Source organism: Oncorhynchus gorbuscha, linkage group LG15 (assembly GCF_021184085.1).
Source record: "Oncorhynchus gorbuscha isolate QuinsamMale2020 ecotype Even-year linkage group LG15, OgorEven_v1.0, whole genome shotgun sequence".
NCBI lineage: Eukaryota > Metazoa > Chordata > Actinopteri > Salmoniformes > Salmonidae > Oncorhynchus > Oncorhynchus gorbuscha.
Genome location: NC_060187.1, coordinates 58983148 through 59008925, shown reverse-complemented (window position 1 = coordinate 59008925; position 25778 = coordinate 58983148). Strand labels below are relative to the sequence as shown.

The following is a 25778-nucleotide window of genomic DNA, read 5'->3' as shown; positions in this document are numbered from 1 at the left end:
CCTGCACCTTTTGACCCGTGGAATCTTGTAAACGGTGTGGAAGCGCAAATGTGTCGTCTGTGCCTGCCAGATTTAACGAGGTAGACAGGTCAGTGAGGGGTCAAGCCATGCCTGCATCTGAACCATGAAAAACTAGAGACCACACACACACACACACACACAGGCATGCACACACTAACACACTAACACAAAGGGATGCACACACACACGCAAGTTCACGCACGCACGCACACCCCTAATATAGTACATTGCACCCTTTATCTGCTCAGCAACAACAACAGGACCCCTTAACACAGCTGCTATCTGATGGCAACACATTAATGGCAGGCCACAGAAAGGCAGGCACTCCAAATAAGCCCATTTCTTTATCCATGGAGATGCTGTTCCACCTCCAAGTTGACCTGGCCTCTCAACTGCTCTGACGAGAGACAAGGGTTTCTAACAGCTGTCCTAAACCCGATCACACACGCACGCACGCACACACACACACACACACACACACACACACACACACACACACACACACACACACACACACACACACACACACACACACACACACTAGAACCTATCACCTCCCTACAGTGCCTGTTGTTATGGAGTTGCTGATTGGGAGGTCTCCGGGCCCACATTCCATGATGGTGGCCCAACCACAGTGGTCACAAAGTAGCTGACTCTAGAAAGGTATCAGCTGGAGCATTGACACAACTTTTGGAGTTAATTTTCATGCAGGCACATTCTTGGGCACTCTTTGATGAGGAGTGTGGACCTTTGGGGTTGATGTATAGAGTGGATACCAGCATATTGGTTTTAAGTTAGAACAGACAGGTGTTGTTGAGAAGGGAAGCATATGCTGTATAGACACAGTACAAGTCAAAAGTTTGGACACACCTACTTATTCAAGCATTTTTCTTTATTTTTACTATTTTCTACATTGTAGAATGAAATAACACATATGGAATCATATAGTAAACAGAAAAATGTTTTTTTAAATCTAAATATATTTTAGATTCTTCAAAGTAGCCACCCTTCACCTTGATGACAGCATTGCACACTAGTGGCACTCTTTTCTCAATCAGCTTCGCCTGGAATGCTTTTCGACAGGGTCTTGAAGGAGTTCCTACATATGCTGATCACGTCTTGTTGGCTGCTTTTCCTTCAGTCTGCTATCCAACTTATTCCAAAACATCTGAATTGGGTTGAGGTCAGGTGACTGTAGAGGCCAGGTCATATGATGCAGTACTCCATCATGCTCCTTCTTGGTCAAATAGCCCTTACACTGCCTGGAGGTGTGTTGGGTCATTGTCCTGTTGAAAAACAAATTAATGTCCCACGAAGCGCAAACCAGATGGGATGGCGTATCGCTGCAGAATGCTGTGGTAGCCATGAATTCAAAATAAATCACAGACAGTGTCACCAGTAAAGCACCCCCACAACATCACAACTCCTCTTCCATGCTTCACGGATGTAACCACACATGCGGAGATCATCCTTTCATCTACTCTGCGTCTCACAAAGACACAGCGGTTGGAACCAAAAATCTCAAATTTGGACTCATCAGACCAAAGGACAGATTTCCACCGGCCTAATGTCTATTGCTCGTGTTTCTTGGCCCAAGTAAGTCTCTTCTTCATATAATCTACCAATTATATGCATATCCTAGCTTCTGGGCCTGAGTAGCATGTTGTTTACTTTGGGCACGCTTTTCATCCAAAATTCCCAAATGCTGCCCCCTATCCTAAAAGTGTTAAAACATGGAAAATCTTGCAGCTCATTAGTTCAGCAACACATTGTAATATGGCCCAATACACTTCTGTGGATCAAATTCAACCCACCAACGTCATCAATTAAGCAATGGCGACCTACCAGAAACATGTTTCCATTACGTACAGTTCCACTTACAACCACGAAAAGCAATAGACTACCATAAAAATAGAAATGTAGGCTATCTATTTCTATGATGAAATGTTGCTATACCCATTTGGGTTCTTGCATTGAAATTATATTGAATTCTTATATCACGCTATACCACAAAAAACATTTAAATTCAAATGCTGAGACCATTGAGTGCTTTTGACCAAGAAGTGATGCATCTGCAGTAACCGAGTATTTCAGCCACTATCTTCCTATGAACCAGATGCTACTAAATGATTTATTTATTTTTTACAGAAAACCTGCAGCTAGAGTAAGATTCTATAGGCTAACCTGGGCTTGCTCCTCTGTTCCAAGATAATCAGGAACAGTTGTAAGTGGAGCAGGCTGTGGAGCCATTATCTTGGGCGGCACTAGTGGAAGGCTAGCTGGAGCTCGGCAGCATCAACATTGCTGGGCTCGGCGGTGGCCTCAGTGGTTTGATTTCTGATATCCATTGTGGCAGTGGCAGATTAGCTGGTTAGAGCGAAATAGGCAAATAACACTAACGCCTTTTACAGCTTGCTAAAACGCTTACTAAACTCTGTAATGGTGAGGCAGAGTTGAGTGAAGCAGATTCAACTGTAAACTTGACCCCGTCCTTATAAATCTAAATCAAATTATTACAGGCGGAGGAGAATCACGTTATTCACATAGCCTTCCCTAGATGAGCAGCGTCATACCTAGCCACCCAGTGGCTTTCCATAGCACCCCTGTACATAAACACTCTCCACGACGCTGATCCAGCACAGATGCAGATTTCAGAAAATGTAAACGGAGGTGGCACACGTTTCAACTGAGGGGGCTAAGCCCCTTTTTGAGCCCTGATCAATGTTGTCACTGACTCTCTGCACCATATACCATGGTTATATCAATATCACGTCTCGAATTCAGTCGGTGACACAGCCTTCATTTGCTGGATCTGTTTGTCTCTTAATTTCGGCGCTGACAGTGGACACGGTTTACGACATCCCCACCCGTTTGCCCAGCACAGCCTCAGGCTTCAATTTTGCCAGAGGCTGTGGTTATTTTCAGTACCCAGGGATAGTTGGGTATCAACCATATTGCACTGCACATTAGTACTGTAGCAGGCTACTGTAACGGAAACAAAGGGAGCAGGTGCAGATGGCGAGTTTAATAATAACGAACATAGCGCAGCGTCTGGACATGAACACAGAACCTATACTGCCTGATGACTCAAGTAGGTGAGGGCTAAATTAAGGGAGAGTAATGAAGTCCAGGTGTGCTTAACGACGGTGAGCAGGTGTGCGAATGTGGGTTGCCAGGACTGGTGGTTAGTAGACCGGCGACGTCGAGGGCCTGATTGGTGTCACACTTTTTCTCCATCCCTAGCAAACACAGCTAATGAAATTGCATTCTAAACTGAAGATCATGATTATGTGATTATTGGAATCAGGTGTGTTAGCTGGGACTGGGGCAAAACTGTGACACCAATCAGGCCCTAGAGGACTGGAATTGCCCAGCCCTGGGAGGCTAAACTTAGCAAAGGGACAGGAAGTGGTCATGGTTATGATAGAAGTGGTGGTCAAGGCTTGCAGTATATTTGACAAGTTACTCTTCCAGTTGAGTAGCAAATGAAATGTACTTCCTCAGACTTGAGCACTTGAATAGTGAGCAGGCATGTTGTTTCTCTCATACTCAACTCTGATGCCAAGTATTTCAATGAAACTGGAAGTACCTTCTATCTCCTTAACCACATCAGATTGAGCCCCTGGACCTTCCCTCCTGGGCACACACTGGTTGAATCAACATTATTTCAATGTAGTGGGTCAACATATTGTAACATGGAATCAGTATGGGAAATACATTGGATAAAAAAGTCATCAAATAGTACTGTTTTCATCTCATTTCAACCGGTGTTGTAAACATTGAATTGGGATAAACTTCAACTTATATACATTTACTTAACCTGACTAACAGTTTGTTCCATCAATCTAATTCCAACATAATCATCAGAACAATATATACGTAGAAATTGCGTTGAAGATTCCACATAGAAATTTAAAAATTGTTTTCATTCTGTATTCATTATACAAAACATTAAGAACACCTGCTCTTCCCATGACATAGACTGACGAGGTGAATCCTGATGAAAGCTATGATCCCTTATATCACTTGTTAAATCATTATAGATGAAGGGGAGGAGACAGGTTAAAGAAGTCTTTTAAGCCTTGAGACAATTGAAACAGGGATTGTGTATGTGTGCCATTCAGAGGGTGAATGGGCAAGACCAAAGATTTAAGTGCCTTTTAAACGGGGTATGATAGTAGGTGCCAGGCGCACCAATTTGTGTCAAGAACTGCAACGCTGCTGGGTTTTTCACGCTCAACAGTTTCCTGTGTGGATATTGTTATCCACGTTGGCACCAACGATGTTAGGATGAAACAGTCAGAGATCACCAAGCGCAACATAGCTTCAGCGTGTAAATCAGCTAGAAAGATGTGTCGCATCGAGTAATTGTCTCTGGCCCCCTCCCAGTTAGGGGGAGTGATGAGCTCTACAGCAGAGTCTTACAACTCAATCGTTGGTTGAAAACTGTTTTCTGCCCCTCCCAAAAGATAGAATTTGTAGATAATTGTCCCTCTTTCCGGGACTCACCCACAAACAGGACCAAGCCTGACCTGCTGAGGAGTGACAGACTCCATCCTAGCTGGAGGGGTGCACTCATCTTATCTACCAACATAGACAGGGCTCTAACTCCTCTAGCTCCACAATGAAATAGGGTGCAGGCCAGGCAGCAGGCTGTTAGTCCCCATTGAGACCGTGTCTGTGCCTCGACATGGGTTGGGCAAAACTAAACATGGCAGTGTTCGCCTTAGAAATCTCACTAGGATAAAGACCTCCTCCATTCTTGTCATTATTGAAAAAGATCGTGATACCTCACATCTCAAAATAGAGCTACTTAATGTTAGATCCCTTACTTCAAAGGCAATTATAGTCAATGAACTAATCACTGATCATAATCTTGATGTGATTGGCCTGACTGAAACATGGCTTAAGCCTGATGAATTTACTGTGTTAAATGAGGTCTCACCTCCTGGTTACATTAGTGACCATATCCCCCGTGCATCCCGCAAAGGCGGAGGTGTTGCTAACATTTACGATAGCAAATTTACAACCAAAAAAATGACGTTTTCGTCTTTTGAGCTTCTAGTCATGAAATCTATGCAGCCGACTCAATCACTTTTTATAGCTACTGTTTACAGGCCTCCTGGGCCATATACAGCGTTCCTCATTGAGTTCCCTGAATTCCTATCGGACTTTGTAGTCATAGCAGATAATATTCTAATTTTTGGTGACTTTAATATTCACATGGAAAAGTCCACAGACCCACTCCAAAAAGCTTTCGGAGCCATCATTGACTCAGTGGGTTTTGTCCAAAATGTCTCTGGACCTACTCACTGTCACAGTCATACTCTGGACCTAGTTTTGTCCCATGGAATAAATGTTGTGGATCTTTATGTTTTTCCACATAATCCTGGACTATCGGATAACCATTTTATTACGTTTGCAATTGCAACAAATAATCTGCTCAGACCCCAACCAAGGAGCATCAAAAGTTGTGTTATAAATTCACAGACAACACAAAGATTCATTGATGCCCTTCCAGACTCCCGCTGTCTACCCAAGGACGTCAGAGGACAAAAATCTGTTAACCACCTAACTGAGGAACTCAATTTAACCTTGCGCAATACTCTAGATGCAGTTGCACCCCTAAAAACTAAAAACATTTCTCATAAGAAACTAGCTCCCTGGTATACAGAAAATACCAGAGCTCTGAAGCAAGCTTCCAGAAAATTGGAATGGAAATGGCGCCACACCAACCTGTAAGTCTTCCGACTAGCTTGGAAAGACAGTACCGTGCAGTATCGAAGAGCCCTTACTGCTGCTCGATCATCCTATTTTTCCAACTTAATTGAGGAAAATAAGAACAATCTGAAATTTATTTCCGATACTGTTGCAAAGCTAACTAAAAAGCACCATTCCCCAAGTGAGGATGGCTTTCACTTCAGCAGTAATAAATTCATGAACTTATTTGAGGAAAAGATCAGGATTATTAGAAAGCAAATTACAGATTCCTCTTTAAATCTGTGTATTCCTTCAAAGCTCAGTTGTACTGAGTCTGCACAACTCTGCCAGGACCGAGGATCAAGCAAGACACTCAAGTGTTTTAGTACTATATCTCTTGACACAATGATGAAAATAATCATGGCCTCTAAACCTTCAAGCTGCATACTGGACCCTATTCCAACTTAACTACTGAAAGAGCTGCTTCCTGTGCTTAGCCCTCCTATTTTGAACATAATAAACGGCTCCCTATCCACCGGATATGTACCAAACTCACTAAAAGTGGCAGTAATAAAGCCTCTCTTGAAAAAGCCAAAACTTGACCCAGAAAATATAAAAAACTATCGGCCTATATCGAATCTTCCATTCCTCTCAATTTTTTTTTAGAAAAGGCTGTTATGGCAGCAACTCACTGCCTTCCTGAAGACAAACAATGTATACGAAATGCTTCAGTCTGGTTTTAGACCCCATCATAGCACTGGGACTGCACTTGTGAAGGTGGTAAATGACCTTTTAATGGCATCAGACCGAGGCTTTGCATCTGTCCTCATGCTCCTAGACCTTAGTGCTGCTTTTGATACCATCGATCACCACATTCTTTTGGAGAGATTGGAAACCCAAATTAAACTACACAGACAAGTTCTGGCCTGGTTTAGATCTTATCTGTCGGAAAGATATCAGTTTGTCTCTGTGAATGGTTTGTCCTCTGACAAATCAACTGTAAATTTCGGTCTTCCTCAAGGTTCCATTTTAGGACCATTATTGTTTTGACTATATATTTTACCTCTTGGGGATGTCATTCGAAAACATAATGTTAACTTTCACTGCTATGCGGATGACACACAGCTGTACATTTCAATGAAACATGGTGAAGCCCCAAAATTGCCCTCACTAGAAGCCTGTGTTTCAGACATAAGGAAGTGGATGGCTGCAAACGTTCTACTTTTAAACTTGGACAAAACAGAGATGCTTGTTGTAGGTCCCGAGAAACAAAGAGATCTTCTGTTGAATCTGACATTTAATCTTAATGGTTGTACAGTCGTCTCAAATAAAACTGTGAAGGACCTCGGCGTTACTCTGGACCCTGATCTCTCTTTTGAAGAACATGTCAAAACCATTTCAAGGACAGCTTTTTTCCATCTACGTAACATTGCAAAAATCAGAAACTTTTTGTCCAAAAATGATGCAGAAAAATTCATCCATGCTTTTGTTACTTCTAGGTTAGACTACTGCAATGCTCTACTTTCCGGCTACCCGGATAAAGCACTAAATTAACTTCAGTTAGTGCTAAATACGGCTGCTCGAATCCTGACTAGAACCAAAGAATTTGATCATATTACTCCAGTGATAGCCTCCCTACTGTCACACCCTGACCATAGTTTGCTTTGTATGTTTCTATGTTTTGTTTGGTCAGGGTGTGATCTGAGTGGGCATTCTATGTTGTGTGTCTAGTTTGTCTGTTTCTGTGTTTGGCCTGATATGGTTCTCAATCAGAGGCAGGTGTTAGTCATTGTCTCTGATTGGGAACCATATTTAGGTAGCGTGTTTGGTGTTGGGTTTTGTGATTGTCTCCTGTGTCAGTGCCACACGGGACTGTTTTGGGTTTGCACGGTTGTTTTTGTAGTTTATTCATGTATAGTTTTCCTATTAAAAACAAACATGAATTTCAACCACCCTGCGTTTTGGTCCTCCTCTCCTTCATCAGAAGAATCCCGTAACACCTACACTGGCTTTCTCAAGGCAAATGCTGATTTCAAGATTTTACTGCTAACCTACAGAGCATTACATGGGCTTGCTCCTACCTATCTCTCTGATTTGGTCCTGCCGTACATACCTACACGTACGCTACGGTCACAAGACGCAGGCCTCCTTACTGTCCCTAGAATTTCTAAGCTTTCTCCTATAGAGCTCCATTTTTATGTAATGGTCTGCCTACCCATGTGAGAGACGCAAACTCGGTCTAAACCTTTAAGTCTTTACTGAAGACTCATCTCTTCAGTGGGTCATATGATTGAGTGTAGTCTGGCCAAGGAGTGTGAAGGTGAAAGGCTCTGGAGCAATGAACCGCCCTTGCTGTCTCTGCCTGGCCGGTTCCCCTCTTTCCACTGGGATTCTCTGCCTCTAACCCTATTACAGGGGCTGAGTCACTGGCTTACTGGTGCTCTTCCATGCCGTCCCTAAGAGGGGTGTGTCACTTGAGTGGGTTGAGTCACTGATGTGATCTTCCTGTCTGGGTTGACGCCCCCCCTTGGGTTGTGCCGTGGCGGAGACCTTTGTGGGCCATCTTCTGTATACCAACCCTATCTTTTCACAACACAACTGGCTCAAATTCATTCATTAAGAAGGAAAGAAATTCCACAAATGAACTTTTAACAATGCAGGCAGCCTAGTGGTTAAAGCACTGAACTTGTTACCGAAAGATGACAAGGTAAAATTTGTCGTTCTGCCCCTGAACAAGGAAGTTAACCCACTGTTCCTAGAATTTGTTCTTAACTGACTTGCTTAGTTAAAGGTAAAATCAAATAAAAATACCTGTTAATTGAAATGCGTTCTAGGTGAAGCTGGTTGAGAGAATGCCAAGAGTGTGCAAAGTTGTCATCGAGGCAAAGGGTGGCTAATATGGAATGTCAAACACTTTTGTTGAACACTTTTTTGCTTACTACATGATTCCATATGTGTTATTTAATAGTATTGATGTTTCACTATTATACAATGTAGAAAATAGTAAAAATAAAGAAAAACCCTTGAATTAGTAGTTGGGTCCAAACTTTTGACTGGTACTGTATGTTATTTTACTCAAGCTATGATGTTGATACAATGACATTGATTCAAACATACCATTTTCCTATTTAAAACAATTTGTTTAGTTTTGATTATAATTATTTGTTCTCTTTTTAGGCCTCATCAGTAATGAATTTTATCTTGCCTGTTGACAATGTTTGGCATGTCCATGCTCAGCCATAATGCAGTTTACAGAAGGCCTAGCCCCTATCTCAGTGTTAATGTCACAGTTTTCATATAGTGAAGGAGAGTCGGACCAAACTGCAGCGTGTCGATTGCGATTCATCTTTAATAAACAAATATAAAACTACTAACAAGGACATCAAGACACTCAGGACAATCACCCACAATACAACCAAAGAATATGGCTGCCTAAATATGGTTCCCAATCAGAGACAACGATAAACACCTGCCTCTGATTGAGAACCACTTCAGACAGCCATAGACTTTCCTAGAACACCCTACTAAGCTACAATCCCACTAACATACACACCAAAACCCCCAGACAAAACACACCACAATACAAAAACTCTATGCCACACCCTGGCCTGACCCAATACATGAAGAAAAACACAAAATACTTAGACCAGGGCGTGACAGTTAATGAGATTGAGCCCATGCAATTACTTAGAACAATGTGAAAACTGGTTCTAGTTAGCCTATTTGGCAAAGATAGGATAGGTCTATAGTTTATTATTTCGTTTATGTAAGCAATTTAACAAACTATGACGGACTAACATTAGAATTGGAGTTGATTCCATGGCAATACATAAAAAACTGTAAATACACAACCTAAAGCAACCACATATTTCACCATGGAGCATGTTCTGATTGGCCAGTGAGGGGCCAAAGCCTCGACACACCGACAACTTGTTAATTCATCAAATCCCAGCCCAACTCTGTTATGATAGGGAAAATAGCAAAAATATTTTTGACACAACCCTGAACCTGTAGGAATATTACCTGCGCTTAGATTTACCATTGATTTTGGTTTGTTAAAATAATTATCTCGGCATTGTGACCAGATTTCCTGGTCCATCCATGGGCAGGTAGCCTAGTGGTTAAAGCGTTGGACTTGTAACTGAAAGTTTACAAGTTTGAATACTGAGCTGACAAGGTAAAAAAAAAAAATGTTGTTCTGCCCCTGAACAAGGCAGACTGTTCCTAGGCTGTCTGACTTGCCCAGTTAAATAAATTAAAGAGAGATATTGTTTCAAAATAATGTCATGCTTAGTCAATCATTTTACTTTTGCTAAAGTATATTGATGAGTTAAATAGTTTGACCAACCAGATCTGCACACTTGTAAGATGTCCAGACACAATGCAGTGTAGGCCGTCATTGTAAATAAGAATTTGTTCTTAATAACTGACTTGCCTAGTTAAATAAAGGTTAAAAACAATTATACAAAATATTCAATGCATGCCTGACTACCTCCGGATGTGGTCAGAAAGTTCTGATTACAATTAGTTCACAATGTGTATTTTGATTGTCTACACCTGTCAAAAAATGAGGACACAATCAGAATGTTGACAAGATCACGACAAAGGACGCATGTTAGCACCAGGCATTGTCATCTGGGTTCAGGAAGAGAGTGAGGATGTTGGGCTATGGTTAATGTGGGGTGATTATTGGTATTTCTGCCTTTAATCTTCACTGATTGAGACTGAAATGTCCTTCAAACACTCAGAGCCATCTAGCTGTGTCATCCCCAAGGCTTACATGAAAGGTTCAGCATCAGTGTGTGTGTGTGCATCTGTGTGTGTGTGATCCCACTTCAACTGTTGTCTGCTAAAATACATACTGCATATCTCCCATGATGACATACATGTCTGTAAAACAAAAGCTCAATGACGGAGACACACTTCCTCCTGGTAAGGGTCAGTGTCCTTTGTTTCACCCCTAATGTCAAAACCTTGCTCATAATATATTAACCCCTAATTATAAATGATCTTGTTTCTATAAACAAGTTTCCACATCAGTAAAAGCAGTGATGAAAGTGTCTATTACCCTGACTGATTTGTATACAGTACATCTTATCTTCTTAGTGCCATATGGGGCAGGAGAAAATGTTTGCTAATCCTGATCGCATTTGGTAAAAACAATGATGAAGTGCTGAAAGATATATAGTACTCTGACTGACTTGCCATATGGACCAGCATGAGATATTTGGACATTTTGGTGCTCAAATAGTGAACAAAAACAGTTACCATCCCACTCAACCTTAAACTTAAATGTCTCTTTTTGGTGTTTAAAATAAACAATTAGATCTCCACAATGACTGTTGATATGCACACAAACGAAAGAGACAATATGTTTTTTTTTAAATGATTTATTTCATGCTTATTACAGCAGGCAGGGTCATTTTAGTGCAAAAATAAAGCCATGGAAATGTGACTATGTCATTGTAATCAATGACGATATACACTTAAATGTATAAGTGTGCCATTTGCAGTCGTCATCATCATATTTTAACTTTAAAGATATATATTTTTTGTTATACACGGTGTACATCATTTACTGGTCAATTTCTAACAGAATATATTCCAAGTGGGCGAACTCATCTCTATTCACTCTAGAGGTTACAATGAGTTATGACAGGGCATGCAACCTGGATTGCAATGTTACAAAAATGTACATTTAACAAAGCAAGAAGAGAAACTAAACAGGGCAGCCGAAGGTTGTGATCTGGTTGATGAACTCATCAATGCCCAGACAGACTTCTCTGTAGATTCTGGATGTGCACTCTTGTTGTGAGGGCCAGTACTCTATCCATGTCTCTTCTCCTAGGACACCACCGTAGTGTTGCGGTTGACATCTGGCTCATATTTCTTCTGCATACTGCAGCTCTCTTCCGCACACGTGCACACGTCTCCAAGAGACAGTCTGCTCAGAGTATCACCCTCCCTCTGTGGGTGGTAGAACTTCACACAGTTCTTCTGGTTGTAGTATTCATATACAGAGACGGCAGCTGGCTGTAGAACTCCCACTTCCTGTACTCTGTGGATCTTAAAGGATATTTTGTCTTCTAACTTATGAGACACCTTGTTCAGATATAGGATGAGAGATCCTTTTTCAGACAGGACTTTGTTCATCTCAAACTTCTCTATGTAGCGCTCCCTCCCATTGTACAACCTTTTCAGATCGTCTGTGTCCACAATGAAGCCGGTCAGCAAGCCGATGTCCAGAATAGACATGGTCGCATCTCTCTCTGAGTTACGGTACAACACCTCAATATTGAGTATAAATGACTCCTTGGCGTCCTCGTGACTTGTTTTGTCCATCTTAGTGAGGGTGACAGAGAGGTCAAAGCTTTCACAGTCACTGTCCTTTTCCTCTGGCAGGGCATAGTACAATGTCACCACCGACAAGGTCGCCTCACCATTTCCTGAGGCTTTTACAGTCAAGTCCTTGTCTATGGAGTTGACCTTGTCTGTACGAGTGTGGAACTGGTTCTTGTTGTTGATTAACCACTTGGTGACTGATGCCCTGCCGGCCACCTCTAGGTTGATCATCAAGTCAAAGTCTTTCAGGTCCTTCACGTGGCTCCAATACTCAGCCACAGCCTGGAACACCATGATGGTGGACTGTGTGGATCCGTATCCCCCTCCCACCTTCTTCTGCTTGTTGAGCCACCTGACTATGGGGCCAGCCTCTTCGAAGGCCTTCACCTTGACCAGGGCAAGCAGGGCGTACGACGTGGCCTCCAGTGTGTACTGGTGAACACCAGGGACTGGCCAGTGGTCCAGCTGTGGAGAGGCGAACTTCAATAGGGTCTCCTTGTTGAGTTTCCCTGCATTGGCCAGAGCATAGGAGGTCATAGCTACAGCATAGGGGTTCGTCAGGTGGGGCAGACGCTTCTCGAGGTACGCTACTGCTTTAGACATACTGTCTTGTAGGCTGTTGACATACTGCTCACACAGTGAGTGTGCTTCCTGAATGGCGATGAGAACAAAAGCTGTCATGGAGGGGTAATTGTCCGATCCCCTCACGTTACCCGTCATCTCTGCATGAATGACAGGAGCAAACTCATTGAAGATGCCATCTGGCTGTTGTGTGCTCAGGATCAGCCACTTGACAGCAGTACAGAGCACATTTTCCTGAACACTGATTAATGTACTGGACATGGCAAACACCTTCACCACGTATGCTGTCAGCCAGGTGCTGCTCTGTCTGCTGACCCAGGCAGCATAGGAGCCATCTTCTTTACGGTAGGCCAGCTCACGTTGGTAACCCATGTTGATATACTTGATGGCTGTGTTCCGTCTGTCCAGGCCAATATCCTCCCACTTTTTGGTGTTGTCTAGGTAGTGTGTAGCAATGACAGGCAGGGTCATGTAGAACATGTTCTGTTCCCCAGATCCGACTGGCTGAACTATCAGACTGCCCAGAGAGTCTCCACTAATGGCCTGCTCCACCAGCACACTGGTCTGCTCTCCAGCTGTCACACTGATCAGTGTGTAAGCATCAGAGTTTGGCACCTGGTTCTTTGGAACTTCACTGGGTATTTGTGACGTCTGCTGACCACCATGTTTAACCGGGTTCAGGAGTACGTTGGTTTCCTTCTTGACCAGCACTCCCTCAGCCACAACACGCAGATCCCTCTTCACCTCGTCATTTCTGTCAGAATTTTTCACAGATGCCTTGACCTCAATGGAGTACATGCCCAGTTTCATAGGGATGATGACATAGGGGACAACCCGGGTGGACATGGGGTCCATGTTCACTTCCTGCCTGTACTTACCCTTCTTGCTTGCCGAGCTGCACACCTCGTCATTCTCCATAAGCTCCACACACACGGTGATGGGGTCTTCGCTGTAGTTGTGGAGGATTGCTTTGACCTCCAGCTGTTCATTGAGGACGGCTGAGTAGGGCAGCTTGAGGTCGATGAAGAACTTCTTTAGAACTATCATCTCAAACGGATCTGCCACACAGATACCATGAGTTTTAGACAGGCTAATGGCTGTTATCTGCCAGGTGGTGATGGAATCCTTTCGGAAGATGTTCCTTATTACAGATGTGGACTCGCAGTGCATGTCTTGGGCAGGGCATTCAGGAAGATTGATGTCCTCCCACATCCAGCTCTCAGGGAACTGACGACGAGACACAATGTTTTCAGACAGCATGTACGCATCATCATTATCCTCCTCACTGCGTGAGAGCAGCAGTGCATCCTGTTTGGATTCTATCTTCTTAGAGGCCATCTCAGTGCAGCAGACAAGGAAGGCTTGGACGCAGACGTCCCCATCTGTGATGTACTGGGCCCGTCTGTCACAGGTATATCCCATTGTGTTGTCCCTCATCCCGTCCACACAACACTCCTTGGCCAGACCATTGTACTTACTGGCCATAATAGTGATGACGTCACTGATGGTCACTGCTCGTCTCCGCCTAGAACTAACAGGACAGTTGGGGTCTGTTCTGATCCCAGTCCCTTCAGCAGTGTTGGTCTCAAATACCAGACCAGCATCGTAGAACACCCCCATATTGTCTGCTCCCCCTCCAGCTGTACAGCCTGTATCATGCTTCTCTATGGTGTCCCAGATCTTGGTCTGTGTGAGACGGTGTTTGCTGTTGAGAACGTAGACTCCCTTGTCTACAGCCACCAGTCCTACTTTCGCTCCCGGGTCTCCAGTGATGGTTAGACTGAAAGCCTTATGAGGCTCATAGGATCCCTTGGGCCTGGTCGATGTGACTTTCAGTGAGCCCATGCAGGAGATCTTGATGTCAACCCAGACAGAGTCTGCCACCAGGTCAGCTGTTCCCACATGGTAGTACGCTACGATGCGGAACGACGGAAGCAGCTCCTTGGAGACAGGCACTGACAGTGTCACCAGCGCGTTGCCCTGTCTTTTAAATCGGCCCACTTTCACCAGCTGACCTCTGCTCAGGAACATGTATGTAATGTCATGGATTTGTATGGGGGTGGATTCCAGGTTCAGATTGATCTTAATGGGGTCTCCAATCTTCAACTCATTAGAACAAACCCCAACATGGAGAAAGTTCCCAGTGGAAGTTCTGTAGGGGAGAGCCTTCATGGTGGCCTCCGCCTGTCTGTTGTCGAGGATCGCCGGGTCCTTGGTCTTCACAGTGATTACCAGCTCTCTGGCTGATGCCACAGTGTTAAGTGATATTTTTGCAAAACCGTTGGCCCTGGTCACCCCTTTAGCATTATCTGGAGTCACCTCAACCTCCACTCCAATGGCTGGAGAGTTGTCAGGATTCGTAATGTAAACAGAGACGTCAAAGGGCATGCCAGGTTTGAAGTATTTGGGTGTTCTCTTGAAGAGGATGGTGTATGACTAAGTGACAATCTGGATCCCTCTCTTCTCTGCCTCTACCATTTCACCCCCACCCTCTGTTAACACGCTGACTGATACAAAGATGGACTGTTTGACCAGATCATGGATTTTGGGGAAAGTCTGTGTGATGTGTATCTTCTTCAGACAAGCCACTCCTTTACCTTCTTTGATCCCTACTCTCTGCAGAGAGGCAGGGAATATATTTTTCTCGTTCTCTGTTGTGATGACACCAAACACCACATAGCCTGTCCCTGTCACTTCCTTACCGTATAGATACCTGGCAGTGATGTCAACAGTCAGGTCATTGTCATCGACGTAGAAGAAGGCTTTAGTTGGGGTCAGACTAACCTCGAAGTTGGGCAGAACATACTCCTTGACCTCAAATTCAGATGAGAAGGTCTTTTGAGGTGTGCTCTGGAACCTCGTGACTACATGCCATGTCCCGAAACTGACGATGTCAGGGAGTTTGAACTGTCCAGATTTGACTCCCTTGTCTGGGTTGACGATCTCCCTGAAGATGGTAATGTTTTCAGGAGTCATGATCTCCACAGAGACTGCGATCTCTTTGTTCTTGGCGACCTCCTTGTCCTCAAATATCTCCCTGGTCAGAGGCTCCAGGCCTGGAGTCATAGAGAACACTCTGTAGTAGACGGTGCTGGCCGGAGTGTAAATGGTCCTATCAGTCTGGATGAAGATGTATCCAGACTGGAAGGAGACCAGGACAACCTTCTCCAGGAGACGGTCAGGGAACTGGGCCTGCAGGACCACGTACTGCTTCTGCTTGGGGTCATCCACAAAGTGGTCCCCCTCTGGGATGACCAGTTGTGTCATAGCCTGGAAGTTGTTTGCTTGATCCAGAACCACTGATTTAGAGATTAGCTCTTTGCTCTGCGTAGGGTGGTTCTTCACCATGATCTTAACATTCAGGGGACCTCCTGCATGGTCCTGAGATTCCACAAAGATGTTCTCATTACTGCCCACACGCAGCAGGTTAGGAGCTGACAACACTAGTAGTGCAGCTCCATCAGATAATGTAGGCAAGGAGAGGGCTACAGCCAGAGCGGCCAGACACAGCAAGTTGCCGACCCACATCTCCCCGCTGATTCTGGGTCTGTAATAGTGCCTTCCCTCTCCAACCCTGGCTTTTATCCTGTCTAGGGTTAGTTCTTTCTGTGGGAGGAGTTTCAGGGGTGAATCCCCCTTGGGGTGGGTTACTTCCCAGCAGTAGAGTTGGGAAACCAGCCGGCTTGATAAGAGTAGTTGGAAAGTCCACTGTTAAGCAAAACAAACAGCTCAAAATCTGTCAGAGAGATATACAGGTTGGAAATGTACTGGACCTGTGGAACTACTGTGATTTATATTTAACCACTGAAACAAACAACTTAATAATACAAAATGTCAGAAAAAAGTTATATTATTTATCAGCAAATGGACATGGACGTGCTATTATCAAAGCCGAAGCTAACTAACTCCATTAGTTCAGATCTGGTTTCAAGACAAGTCACTGTCAAAACAACAGAAACACCCTAAATGCCAAGGAGAGCTTGTTGCATCTCATCATGAGTCAGCACACACACACACACACACACACACACACACACACACACACACACACACACACACACACACACACACACACACACACACACACACACACACACACACACACACACACACACACACACACCTATAATGATGTTCTGTATTTCTGTACCTACCTACAAAATACGGTTAAATATGTGTAAAGAAATAAAAAAAAATTATATCCTGAGCTTTATTATATAGCTCTGAAATTTTAGGATCCCTTAAGATATAATCTGTTTTAAAAATACATTATTTGATTAAATATTGAATTTGGCCATTACTACTATAGCCCATTTCTTAAAATTCTAGGGGATACATATTTAACCCCTTTTATTGGGTAGCCACAAAACCATTGTGTTCATTAGAGTCTCATCTTTCCATAGACTGATCCTAATAATAATAATAATCTTAGTTTGTAGGCAAAACTGTTTGGACGTTCCAGACATTTTTGTGAGGAGACCGATTTTTGGGATGTCTCAGGGTCCGACAAACCACTCTAGCTCGGCCACCTTCCACCGCAGATGGGTATGGCCGCCATAGGCGATGCGGTGGATTGAGTCGCATTTAATGCAGATATCTCTAGTTTAAACTGACAGATTTTGATTTTGATAACTTTATTATGCTGCTTAGATTGACTCTGGGGTTCATTAATAGACACATTTTTTGGGGGATGCATTATGTACGATTCTCAATGATTCTCTACGCTATGCTTGCATGTATTGTCACAAACTCAAATTAGGCAAACTAATACAATTTTAGCAACAAGGAGATGAAGGAGAGATTTCTGCATAGTGCATCTTTAAACGATCAATAAGTGCTAATATCAACAACACAGATGTTCTCAATTGCTTCCAAAATGTCCCACTAACTTAACCCTCTTTAATTAAACATTTTTTATAAAGGGGTGGATCAGAATTAATATTGCAGATAGATTGTTGCTTCAATCAATGTAATTGTCTGCATCATTTCCAATCCCCCATATATTCTTTGGCTAAATACATACATACATACATACATACATACATACATACATACATACATACATACATACATACATACATACATACATACATACATACATACATACATACATACATACATACATACATACATACATACATACATACATACATACATACATACATACATACATACATACATACATACATACATACATACATACATATGCATATATATGCATACATAAACATTCCTACATATACACATATATATATATACAGTGGGGCAAAAAAGTATTTAGTCAGCCCCCAATTGTGCAAGTTCTCCCACTTAAAAAGATGAGAGAGGCCTGTAATTTTCATCATAGGTTCACTTCAACTATGACAGACAAATGAGAGAAAAAAAATCCAGAAAATCACATTGTAGGATTTTTAAGGGGCAGAACAACAGGTTTGTGCCTTGTCAGCTCGGGGATTCAAACTTGCAACCTTTCAGTTACTAGCCCAATGTTCTAACCACTAGGCTACCCTGTCATAGCATTGACAATGTTTGGCATGTCCATGTTCAGCCATAATGCAGTTTACAGTAGGCCTAGCCCCTATCTCAGTGTTAATGAGATTGAGCCCATGCAATTACTTAGAACAATGTGCAAACTGGTTCTAGTTAGCCTATTTGGCAAAGATAGGATAGGTCTATAGTTTATTATTTCGTTTATGTAAGCAATTTAACACACTATAATGGACTAACATTAGAATTGGAGTTGATTCCATGGCAATACATTAAAAAAACTGTAAATACACAACCTCAAGCAACCACATATTTAGCCATGGAGCATGTTCTGATTGGCCAGTGAGGGGCCAGGCCTCGACACACCCACAACTTGTTAATTCATCAAAACCTAGCTCTTTTGTGCCAACTCCAGCAAGTGAGCCAATATTTGTGATAGGGAAAATAGCAAAAATATTTTTGACACAACCCCGAACCTGTAGCAATATTTTATGCTCTTAGATTTACCATTGTGTTTGGTTTATTAAAATAATAAAGACTATTACAATGTGTTATCTGTCCATTCTCACGGCATTGTGACCAGATTTCCTTCTTCTTCCATGGGCAGGTAGCCTAGTGGTTAGAGTGTTGGAGTTGTAACCAAAAGGTTGCAAGATCAAATCCCTGGGCTGACAAGGTCAAAAAATCACTTCTTCTTCCCCTGAACAAGGCAGACTCTTCCTAGGCCATCATTGAAAATAAGAATTTGTTTTTAACTGACTTGCCTCGTTAAATAAATAAAATTAAAGAGAGTTATTGTTTCAAAATAATGGCATGCTTAGGCACTCATTTATTTTTGCTACAGTATACTGATGAGTTAATTTGTTTGACCAACCAGATCTGCACACTTGTAAGATGTTCAGATACAATGCAGTGTAGGCCGTCATTGTAAATAAGAATGTGTTCTTAATAACTGACTTGCCTAGTTAAATAAAGGTTAAAAAAATTATACAAAATATTCAATGCATGCCTAACTACCTCTGGAAGGGGTCAGAAAGATCTGATTACAATTAGTTCACAATATGTATTTTGATTGTCTACACCTGTCAAAAAATGTGGACACAATCAGAATGTTGACAAGATCACGACAAGGGACGCATGTTAGCACCAGGCTTTGTCATCTGGGTCCAGGAAGAGAGTGAGGATGTTGGGCTATGGTTAGTGTGGGGTGATTATTGGTATTTTTGTCTTTCATATTCACTGATTGAGACTGAAATGTCCTTCAAACACTCAGAGACCTCTAGCTGTGTCTTCCCGAAGGCTTACATGAAAGGTTCTGCGTCAGTGTGTGTGAGTGTGTGCACTCGTGTGTGTGTGTCTGTGTGTGTGTGATCCCACTACAACTGTTGTTTGCTAAAATACATACTGCATATCTCCCATGATGACATGTCTGTAAAACAAAAGCTCAATGACGGAGACACACTTCCTCCTGGTAAGGGTCAGTGTCCTTTGTTTCACCCCTAATGTCAAAACCTTGCTCATAATATATTAACCCCTAATTATAAATGATCTTGTTTCTATAAACAAGTTTCCACATCGGTAAAAGCAGTGATGAAAGTGTCTATTACCCTGACTGATTTGTATACAGTACATCTTATCTTCTTAGTGCCATATGGGGCAGGAGAAAATGTTTGCTAATCCTGATCGCATTTGGGAAAACAATGATGAAGTGCTGAAAGATATATAGTATTCTGACTGACTTGCCATATGGACAGGAATGAGATATTTGGACATTTTGGTGCTCAAATAGTGAACAAAATAGTTACCATCCCACTCAACCTTAAACTTAAATGTCTTTGTTTAGTGTTTAAAACCAATAAACAATTAAATCCCCATAATGACTGGTGATATGCACACAAAGGAATTAGAGTTAATATGTTTTTTAATGCATTTCTTTAATGCTTATTACAGCAGGCAGGGTAATTTTAGTGCTAAAATAAAGCCATAGAACTGTGATCATGTCATAGTAATCAATGACAACTGCAAATGGTACACTTAAATGTATAAATGTGCCATTTGCAGTCGTCATCATCATGTTAACTTTAAAGAAAAAATGATTCATGCACAGTGTACATCATTTACTGGTCAGTTTCTAACAGAATATTTTCCAAGTGGGCAAACTCATCTCCATACTCTCTAGAGGTTACAATGAGTTATGACAGGGCATGCAACCTGGATTGCAATGTTACAAAAATGTACATTTAACAAAGCAAGAAGAGAAACTAAACAGGGCAGCCGAAGGTTGTGATCTGGTTGATGAACTCATCAATGCCCAGACAGACTTCTCTGTAGTCTCTGGATGTGCACTCTTGTTGTGAGGGCCAGTACTCTATCCATGTCTGTTCACCTAAGACATACTTGTACTGCAACAGTCCTTTATCCTCCACTCTGTGCAGGTCTTCAGACTTCCCCATAATCATGTATGTTTTCCCCTGCATTAGACCCAGAGCTTCTCTACAGTAAGCCAGTCCCATGAAGTCACGATTCTTCCCCTCCACTCCCTCATCAGTACCTGGCTTGATGACCAAATCGATCTTCACCGTGTAAGTATCTGTGTGTGTGGTCAGCTTCGAGTCCACCACCGTGGCTTTGTAAACGTAATCCAGTCCCGCACCGCAAGCTTTGTCTATGCGTTGGACATCTGGCTCACCTTTCTTCTGCATACTGCAGCTCTCTTCCGCACACGTGCACACGTCTCCAAGACACAGTCTGCTCAGAGTACCACCCTCCCTCTGTGGGTGGTAGAACTTCACACAGTGTTTCTGGTTGTAGTATTCATATACAGAGACGGCCGCTGGCTGTAGAACTCCCACTTCCTGTACTCTGTGGATCTTAAAGGATATTCTGTCTTCTATCTTATGAGACACCTTGTCCAGATATAGGATGAGAGATCCTCTTTCAGACAGAACTTTGTCCATCTCAAACTTCTCTATGTAGCGCTCCCTCCCCTTGGACAACTGATTCAGATCGTCTGTGTCCACAATGAAGCCGGTCAGCAAGCCGATGTCCAGAATAGACATGGTCGCATCTCTCTCTGAGTTCTTATACAACACCTCAATAGTCAGCATAAATGACTCCTTGGCGTCCTCGTGACTTGTTTTGTCCATCTTAGTGAGGGTGACAGAGAGGTCAAAGCTTTCACAGTCACTGTCCTTTTCCTCTGGCAGGGCATAGTACAATGTCACCACCGACAAGGTCGCCTCACCATTTCCTGAGGCTTTTACAGTCAAGTCCTTGTCTATGGAGTTGACCTTGTCTGTACGAGTGTGGAACTGGTTCTTGTTGTTGATGGACCACTTGGTGACTGATGCCCTGCCGGCCACCTCTAGGTTGATGTTCAAGTCAAAGTCTTTCAGGTCCTTCACGTGGCTCCAATACTCAGCCACAGCCTGGAACACCATGATGGTGGACTGTGTGGATCCGTATCCCCCTCCCACCTTCTTCTGCTTGTTGAGCCACCTGACTATGGGGCCGGCCTCTTCGAAGGCCTTCACCTTGACCAGAGCAAGCAGGGCGTACGACGTGGCCTCCAGCGTGTACTGGTAACCACCAGGGACTGGCCAGTGGTCCAGCTGTGGAGAGGCGAATTTCAGTAGGGTCTCCTTGTTAGGTTTCCCTGCATTGGCCAGAGCATAGGAGGTCATAGCTACAGCATAAGGGTTAAGCAGGTGGGGCAGACGCTTCTCGAGGTATGCTACTGCCTTAGCCATACTGCCTGGTAGGCTGTTGACAGACTGCTCACACACTGAGCTTGCTTCCTGCATGGCGATGAGAACAAAAGCTGTCATGGAGGCATCACTGTCAGAACCCCTCACGTTACCCGTCATCTCTGCATGAATGACAGGAGCAAACTCATTGAAAATGCCATCTGGCTGTTGTGTGTTCAGGATCAGCCACTTGACAGCAGTACAGAGCACGTTTTCCTGAACACTGATTAATGAACTGGACATGGCAAACACCTTCACCACGTATGCTGTCAGCCAGGTGCTGCTCTGTCTGCTGACCCAGGCAGCGTAGGAGCCATCTTCTTTACGATAGGCCAGCTGACGTTGGTAACCAATGTTGATGTACTTGATGGCTGTGTTCCGTTTGTCCAGGCCAATATCCTCCCACTTTTTGGTGTTGTCTAGGTAGTGTGTAGCAATGACAGGCAGGGTCATGTAGATCATGTTCTGTTCCCCACACCCGACTGGCTGAACTATCAGACTGCCCAGAGAGTCTCCACTAATGGCCTGCTCCACCAGCACACTGGTCTGCTCTCCAGCTGTCACACTGATCAGTGTGTCAGCATCAGAGTTTGGCACCTGGTTTCGGGGCACTCCACTGGGTATGTGTGACGTCTGCTCACCACCATGTTTAACCGGGTTCAGGAGTACGTTGGTTTCCTTCTTGACCAGTACTCCCTCAGCCACAACACGCAGATCCCTCTTCACCCCGTCATTGCTGCCGGAGTTTTTCACAGATGCCTTGACCTCAATGGAGTGCAAGCCCAGCTTCATAGGGATGATGACATAGGGGACAACCCGGGTGGACATGGGGTCCATGTTCACTTCCTGCCTGTACTTTCCCTTCTTGCTTGCCGAGCTGCACACCTCACCGTTCTCCATCAGCTCCACACGCACAATGATGGGGTCTTCGCTGTAGTTGTGGAGGATTGCTTTGACCTCCAGCTGTTCATTGCGGACGGCTGAGTAGGGCAGCTTGAGGTCGATGAAGAACTCCTTTAGAACTATCATCTCAAACGGATCTGCCACACAGATGCCATGAGTTTTAGACAGGCTGATGGCTGTTATTTGCCAGGTGGTGATGGAATCCTTTAGGAAGTTGTTCCTTATTACAGATGTGGACTCACAGTGCTTGTTTTGGGCAGGGCATTCAGGAAGATTGGTGTCCTCCCACATCCAGCTTTCAGGGAACTGACTACGAGACACAATGTCTTCAGACCGCATGTACGCATCATCATCATCCTCCTCACTGCGTGAGAGCAGCAGTGCATCCTGTTTGGATTCTATCTTCTTGGAGGCCATCTCAGTGCAGCAGACAAGGAAGGCTTGGACACAGACGTCCCCATCTGTGATGTACTGGGCCCGTCTGCCACAGGTATATCCCATGGTGTTGTCCCTCATCCCGTCCACACAACACTCCTTGGCCAGACCATTGTACTTACTGGCCATACTAGTGATGACGTCACTGATGGTCACTGCTCGTCTCCGCCTAGAACTAACAGGACAGCTGGGGTCTGTTCTGATCCCAGTCCCTTTAGCAGTGTTGGTCTCAAATACCAGACCAGCATCGTAGAACACCCCCATATTGTCTGCTCCCCCTCCAGCTGTACAGCCTGTATCATGCTTCTCTATGGTGTCCCAGATCTTGGCCTGTGTGAGACGGTGTTTGCTGTTGAGAACGTAGACTCCCTTGTCTACAGCCACCAGTCCTACTTTAGCTCCCGGGTCTCCAGTGATGGTCAGACTGAAAGCCCTACGAGGCTCATAGGATGCCTTGGGCCTGGTTGATGTCACTTTCAGTGATCCCATGCAGGAGACCTTGATGTCAACCCAGACAGAGTCTGCCACCAGGTCAGCTGTTCCCACATGGTAGTACGCTACGATGCGGAACGACGGAAGCAGCTCCTTGGTGACAGGCACTGACAGTGTTACCAGCGCGTTGCCCTGTCTTTTAAATCGGCCCACTTTCACCAGCTGACCTCTACTCAGGAACATGAATGTAAGGTCATGGTTTTGTATGGGGGTGGGTCCCAGGTTCAGATCAATCTTAATGGGGTCTCCTATCTTCAGCTCATTAGAGTCAACCCCGACATGGAGAAAGTTCTTGGTGGAAGTTCTGTAGGGGAGAGCCTTCATGGTGGCCTCCGCCTGTCTGTTGTCGAGGATCGCCGGGTCCTTGGTCTTCACAGTGATTACCAGCTCTGTGGCTGATGCCACAGTGTTAAGTGGTATTTTTGCAAAACCGTTGGCCCTGGTCACCCCTTTAGCATTATCTGGAGTCACCTCAACCTCCACTCCTCTTGCTGGAGAGTTGTCGGGATTTGTAATGTAAACAGAGACGTCAAAGGGCATACCAGGTTTGAAGTATTTGGGCGTTCTCTTGAAAAGGATGGTGTATGGCGAAGTGACAATCTGGATCCCTCTCTTCTCTGCCTCTACCATTTCACCCCCACCCTCTGTTAACACGCTGACTGATATGAAGATGGACTGTTTGACCAGATCATGGATTTTGGGGAAAGTCTGTGTGATGTGTTCCTTTTTCAGACAAGCCACTCCTTTACCTACTCTGATCTCTACTCTCTGCAGAGAGGCAGGGAAACTCTTTTTCTCGTTATCTGTTGTGATGACACCAAACACCACATAGCCTGTCCCTGTCACTTCCTTACCGTATAGATACCTGGCAGTGATGTCAACAGTCAGGTCATCGTCGTCGACGTAAAAGAAGGCTTTAGCTGGGGTCAGACTAACCTCAAAGCTGGGCAGAACATACTCCTTGACCTCAAATTCAGATGAGAAGGTCTTTTGAGGTGTGCTCTGGAACCTCGTGACTACATGCCATGTCCCGAAACTGACGATGTCAGGGAGTTTGAACTGTCCAGATTTGACTCCCTTGTCTGGGTTGACGATCTCCCTGAAGATGGTAATGTTTTCAGGAGTCATGATCTCCACAGATACTGCGATCTCTTTGTTCTTGGCGACCTCCTTGTCCTCAAATATCTCCCTGGTCAGAGGCTCCAGGCCTGGAGTCATAGAGAACACTCTGTAGTGGACGGTGCTGGACGGAGTGTAAATGGTCTTGTCAGTCTGGATGAAAATGTATCCAGACTGGAAGGAGACCAGGACAACCTTCTCCAGGAGGCGGTCAGGGAACTGGGCCTGCAGGACCACATACTGCTTCTGCTTGGGGTCATCCACAAAGTGGTCCCCCTCTGGGATGACCAGTTGTGTCATAGCCTGGAAGTTGTTTGCTTGATCCAGAACCACTGATTTAGAGGCTAGCTCTTTGCTCTGCGTAGGGTGGTTCTTCACCATGATCTTAACATTCAGGGGACCTCCTGCATGGTCCTGAGATTCCACAAAGATGTTCTCATTACTGCCCACACGCAGCAGGTTAGGAGCTGATAACACTTGTAGTGCAGCTCCATCAGATAAGTTAGGTAAGGAGAGGGCTACAGCCAGAGTGGCCAGACACAGCAAATTGCCGACCCACATCTCCACTGCTGATTCTCGGTGCGTAATAGTGCCTTCCCTCTCCAACCCTGGCTTTTATCCTGTCTAGGATTAGCTCATTCTGTGGGAGGACTTTCAGGGGTGAATCCCCCTTGGGGTGGGTTACTTCCCAGCAGTAGAGTTGGGAAACCAGCCGGCTTGATAAGAGTAGTTGGAAAGTCCACTGTTAAGCAAAACAAACAGCTCAAAATCTGTCAGAGAGATATACAGGTTGGAAATGTACTGGACCTGTGGAACTAATCTGATTTACATTTAACCACTGAAATAAACAACTTAATAATACAAAATGGCAAAAAAAGTTATGTTATTAACCAGAAAATGGACATGGACGTGCTATTATCAAAGCCAAAGCTAACTAACTCCATTAGTTCA

General features: G+C 44.1%; 2 protein-coding genes across 2 annotated transcripts; both read right to left on the bottom strand.

Annotated features, from left to right (window-relative positions):
- Positions 1–11106: 11106 nt before the first annotated feature.
- LOC123997598 (complement C3-like) lies at positions 11107–16214 on the bottom strand. Its single transcript, XM_046301998.1, is given in 1 exon segment — positions 11107–16214. A coding segment is annotated over 1 exon segment (4608 nt). The 5' UTR covers positions 16174–16214; the 3' UTR covers positions 11107–11565.
- Positions 16215–20035: 3821 nt separating this feature from the next.
- LOC123997597 (complement C3) lies at positions 20036–25426 on the bottom strand. The gene has a single exon (XM_046301997.1). It carries the CDS (start codon positions 25386–25388, stop codon positions 20394–20396), a length of 4995 nt encoding a protein of 1664 aa, XP_046157953.1. The 5' UTR covers positions 25389–25426; the 3' UTR covers positions 20036–20393.
- Positions 25427–25778: the final 352 nt, after the last annotated feature.

Excerpts from the sequence above, each read along its gene's own strand:
- LOC123997597 (XM_046301997.1), bottom strand. The coding sequence starts at position 25,388 with ATGTGGGTCGGCAATTTGCTGTGTCTGGCCACTCTGGCTGTAGCCCTC.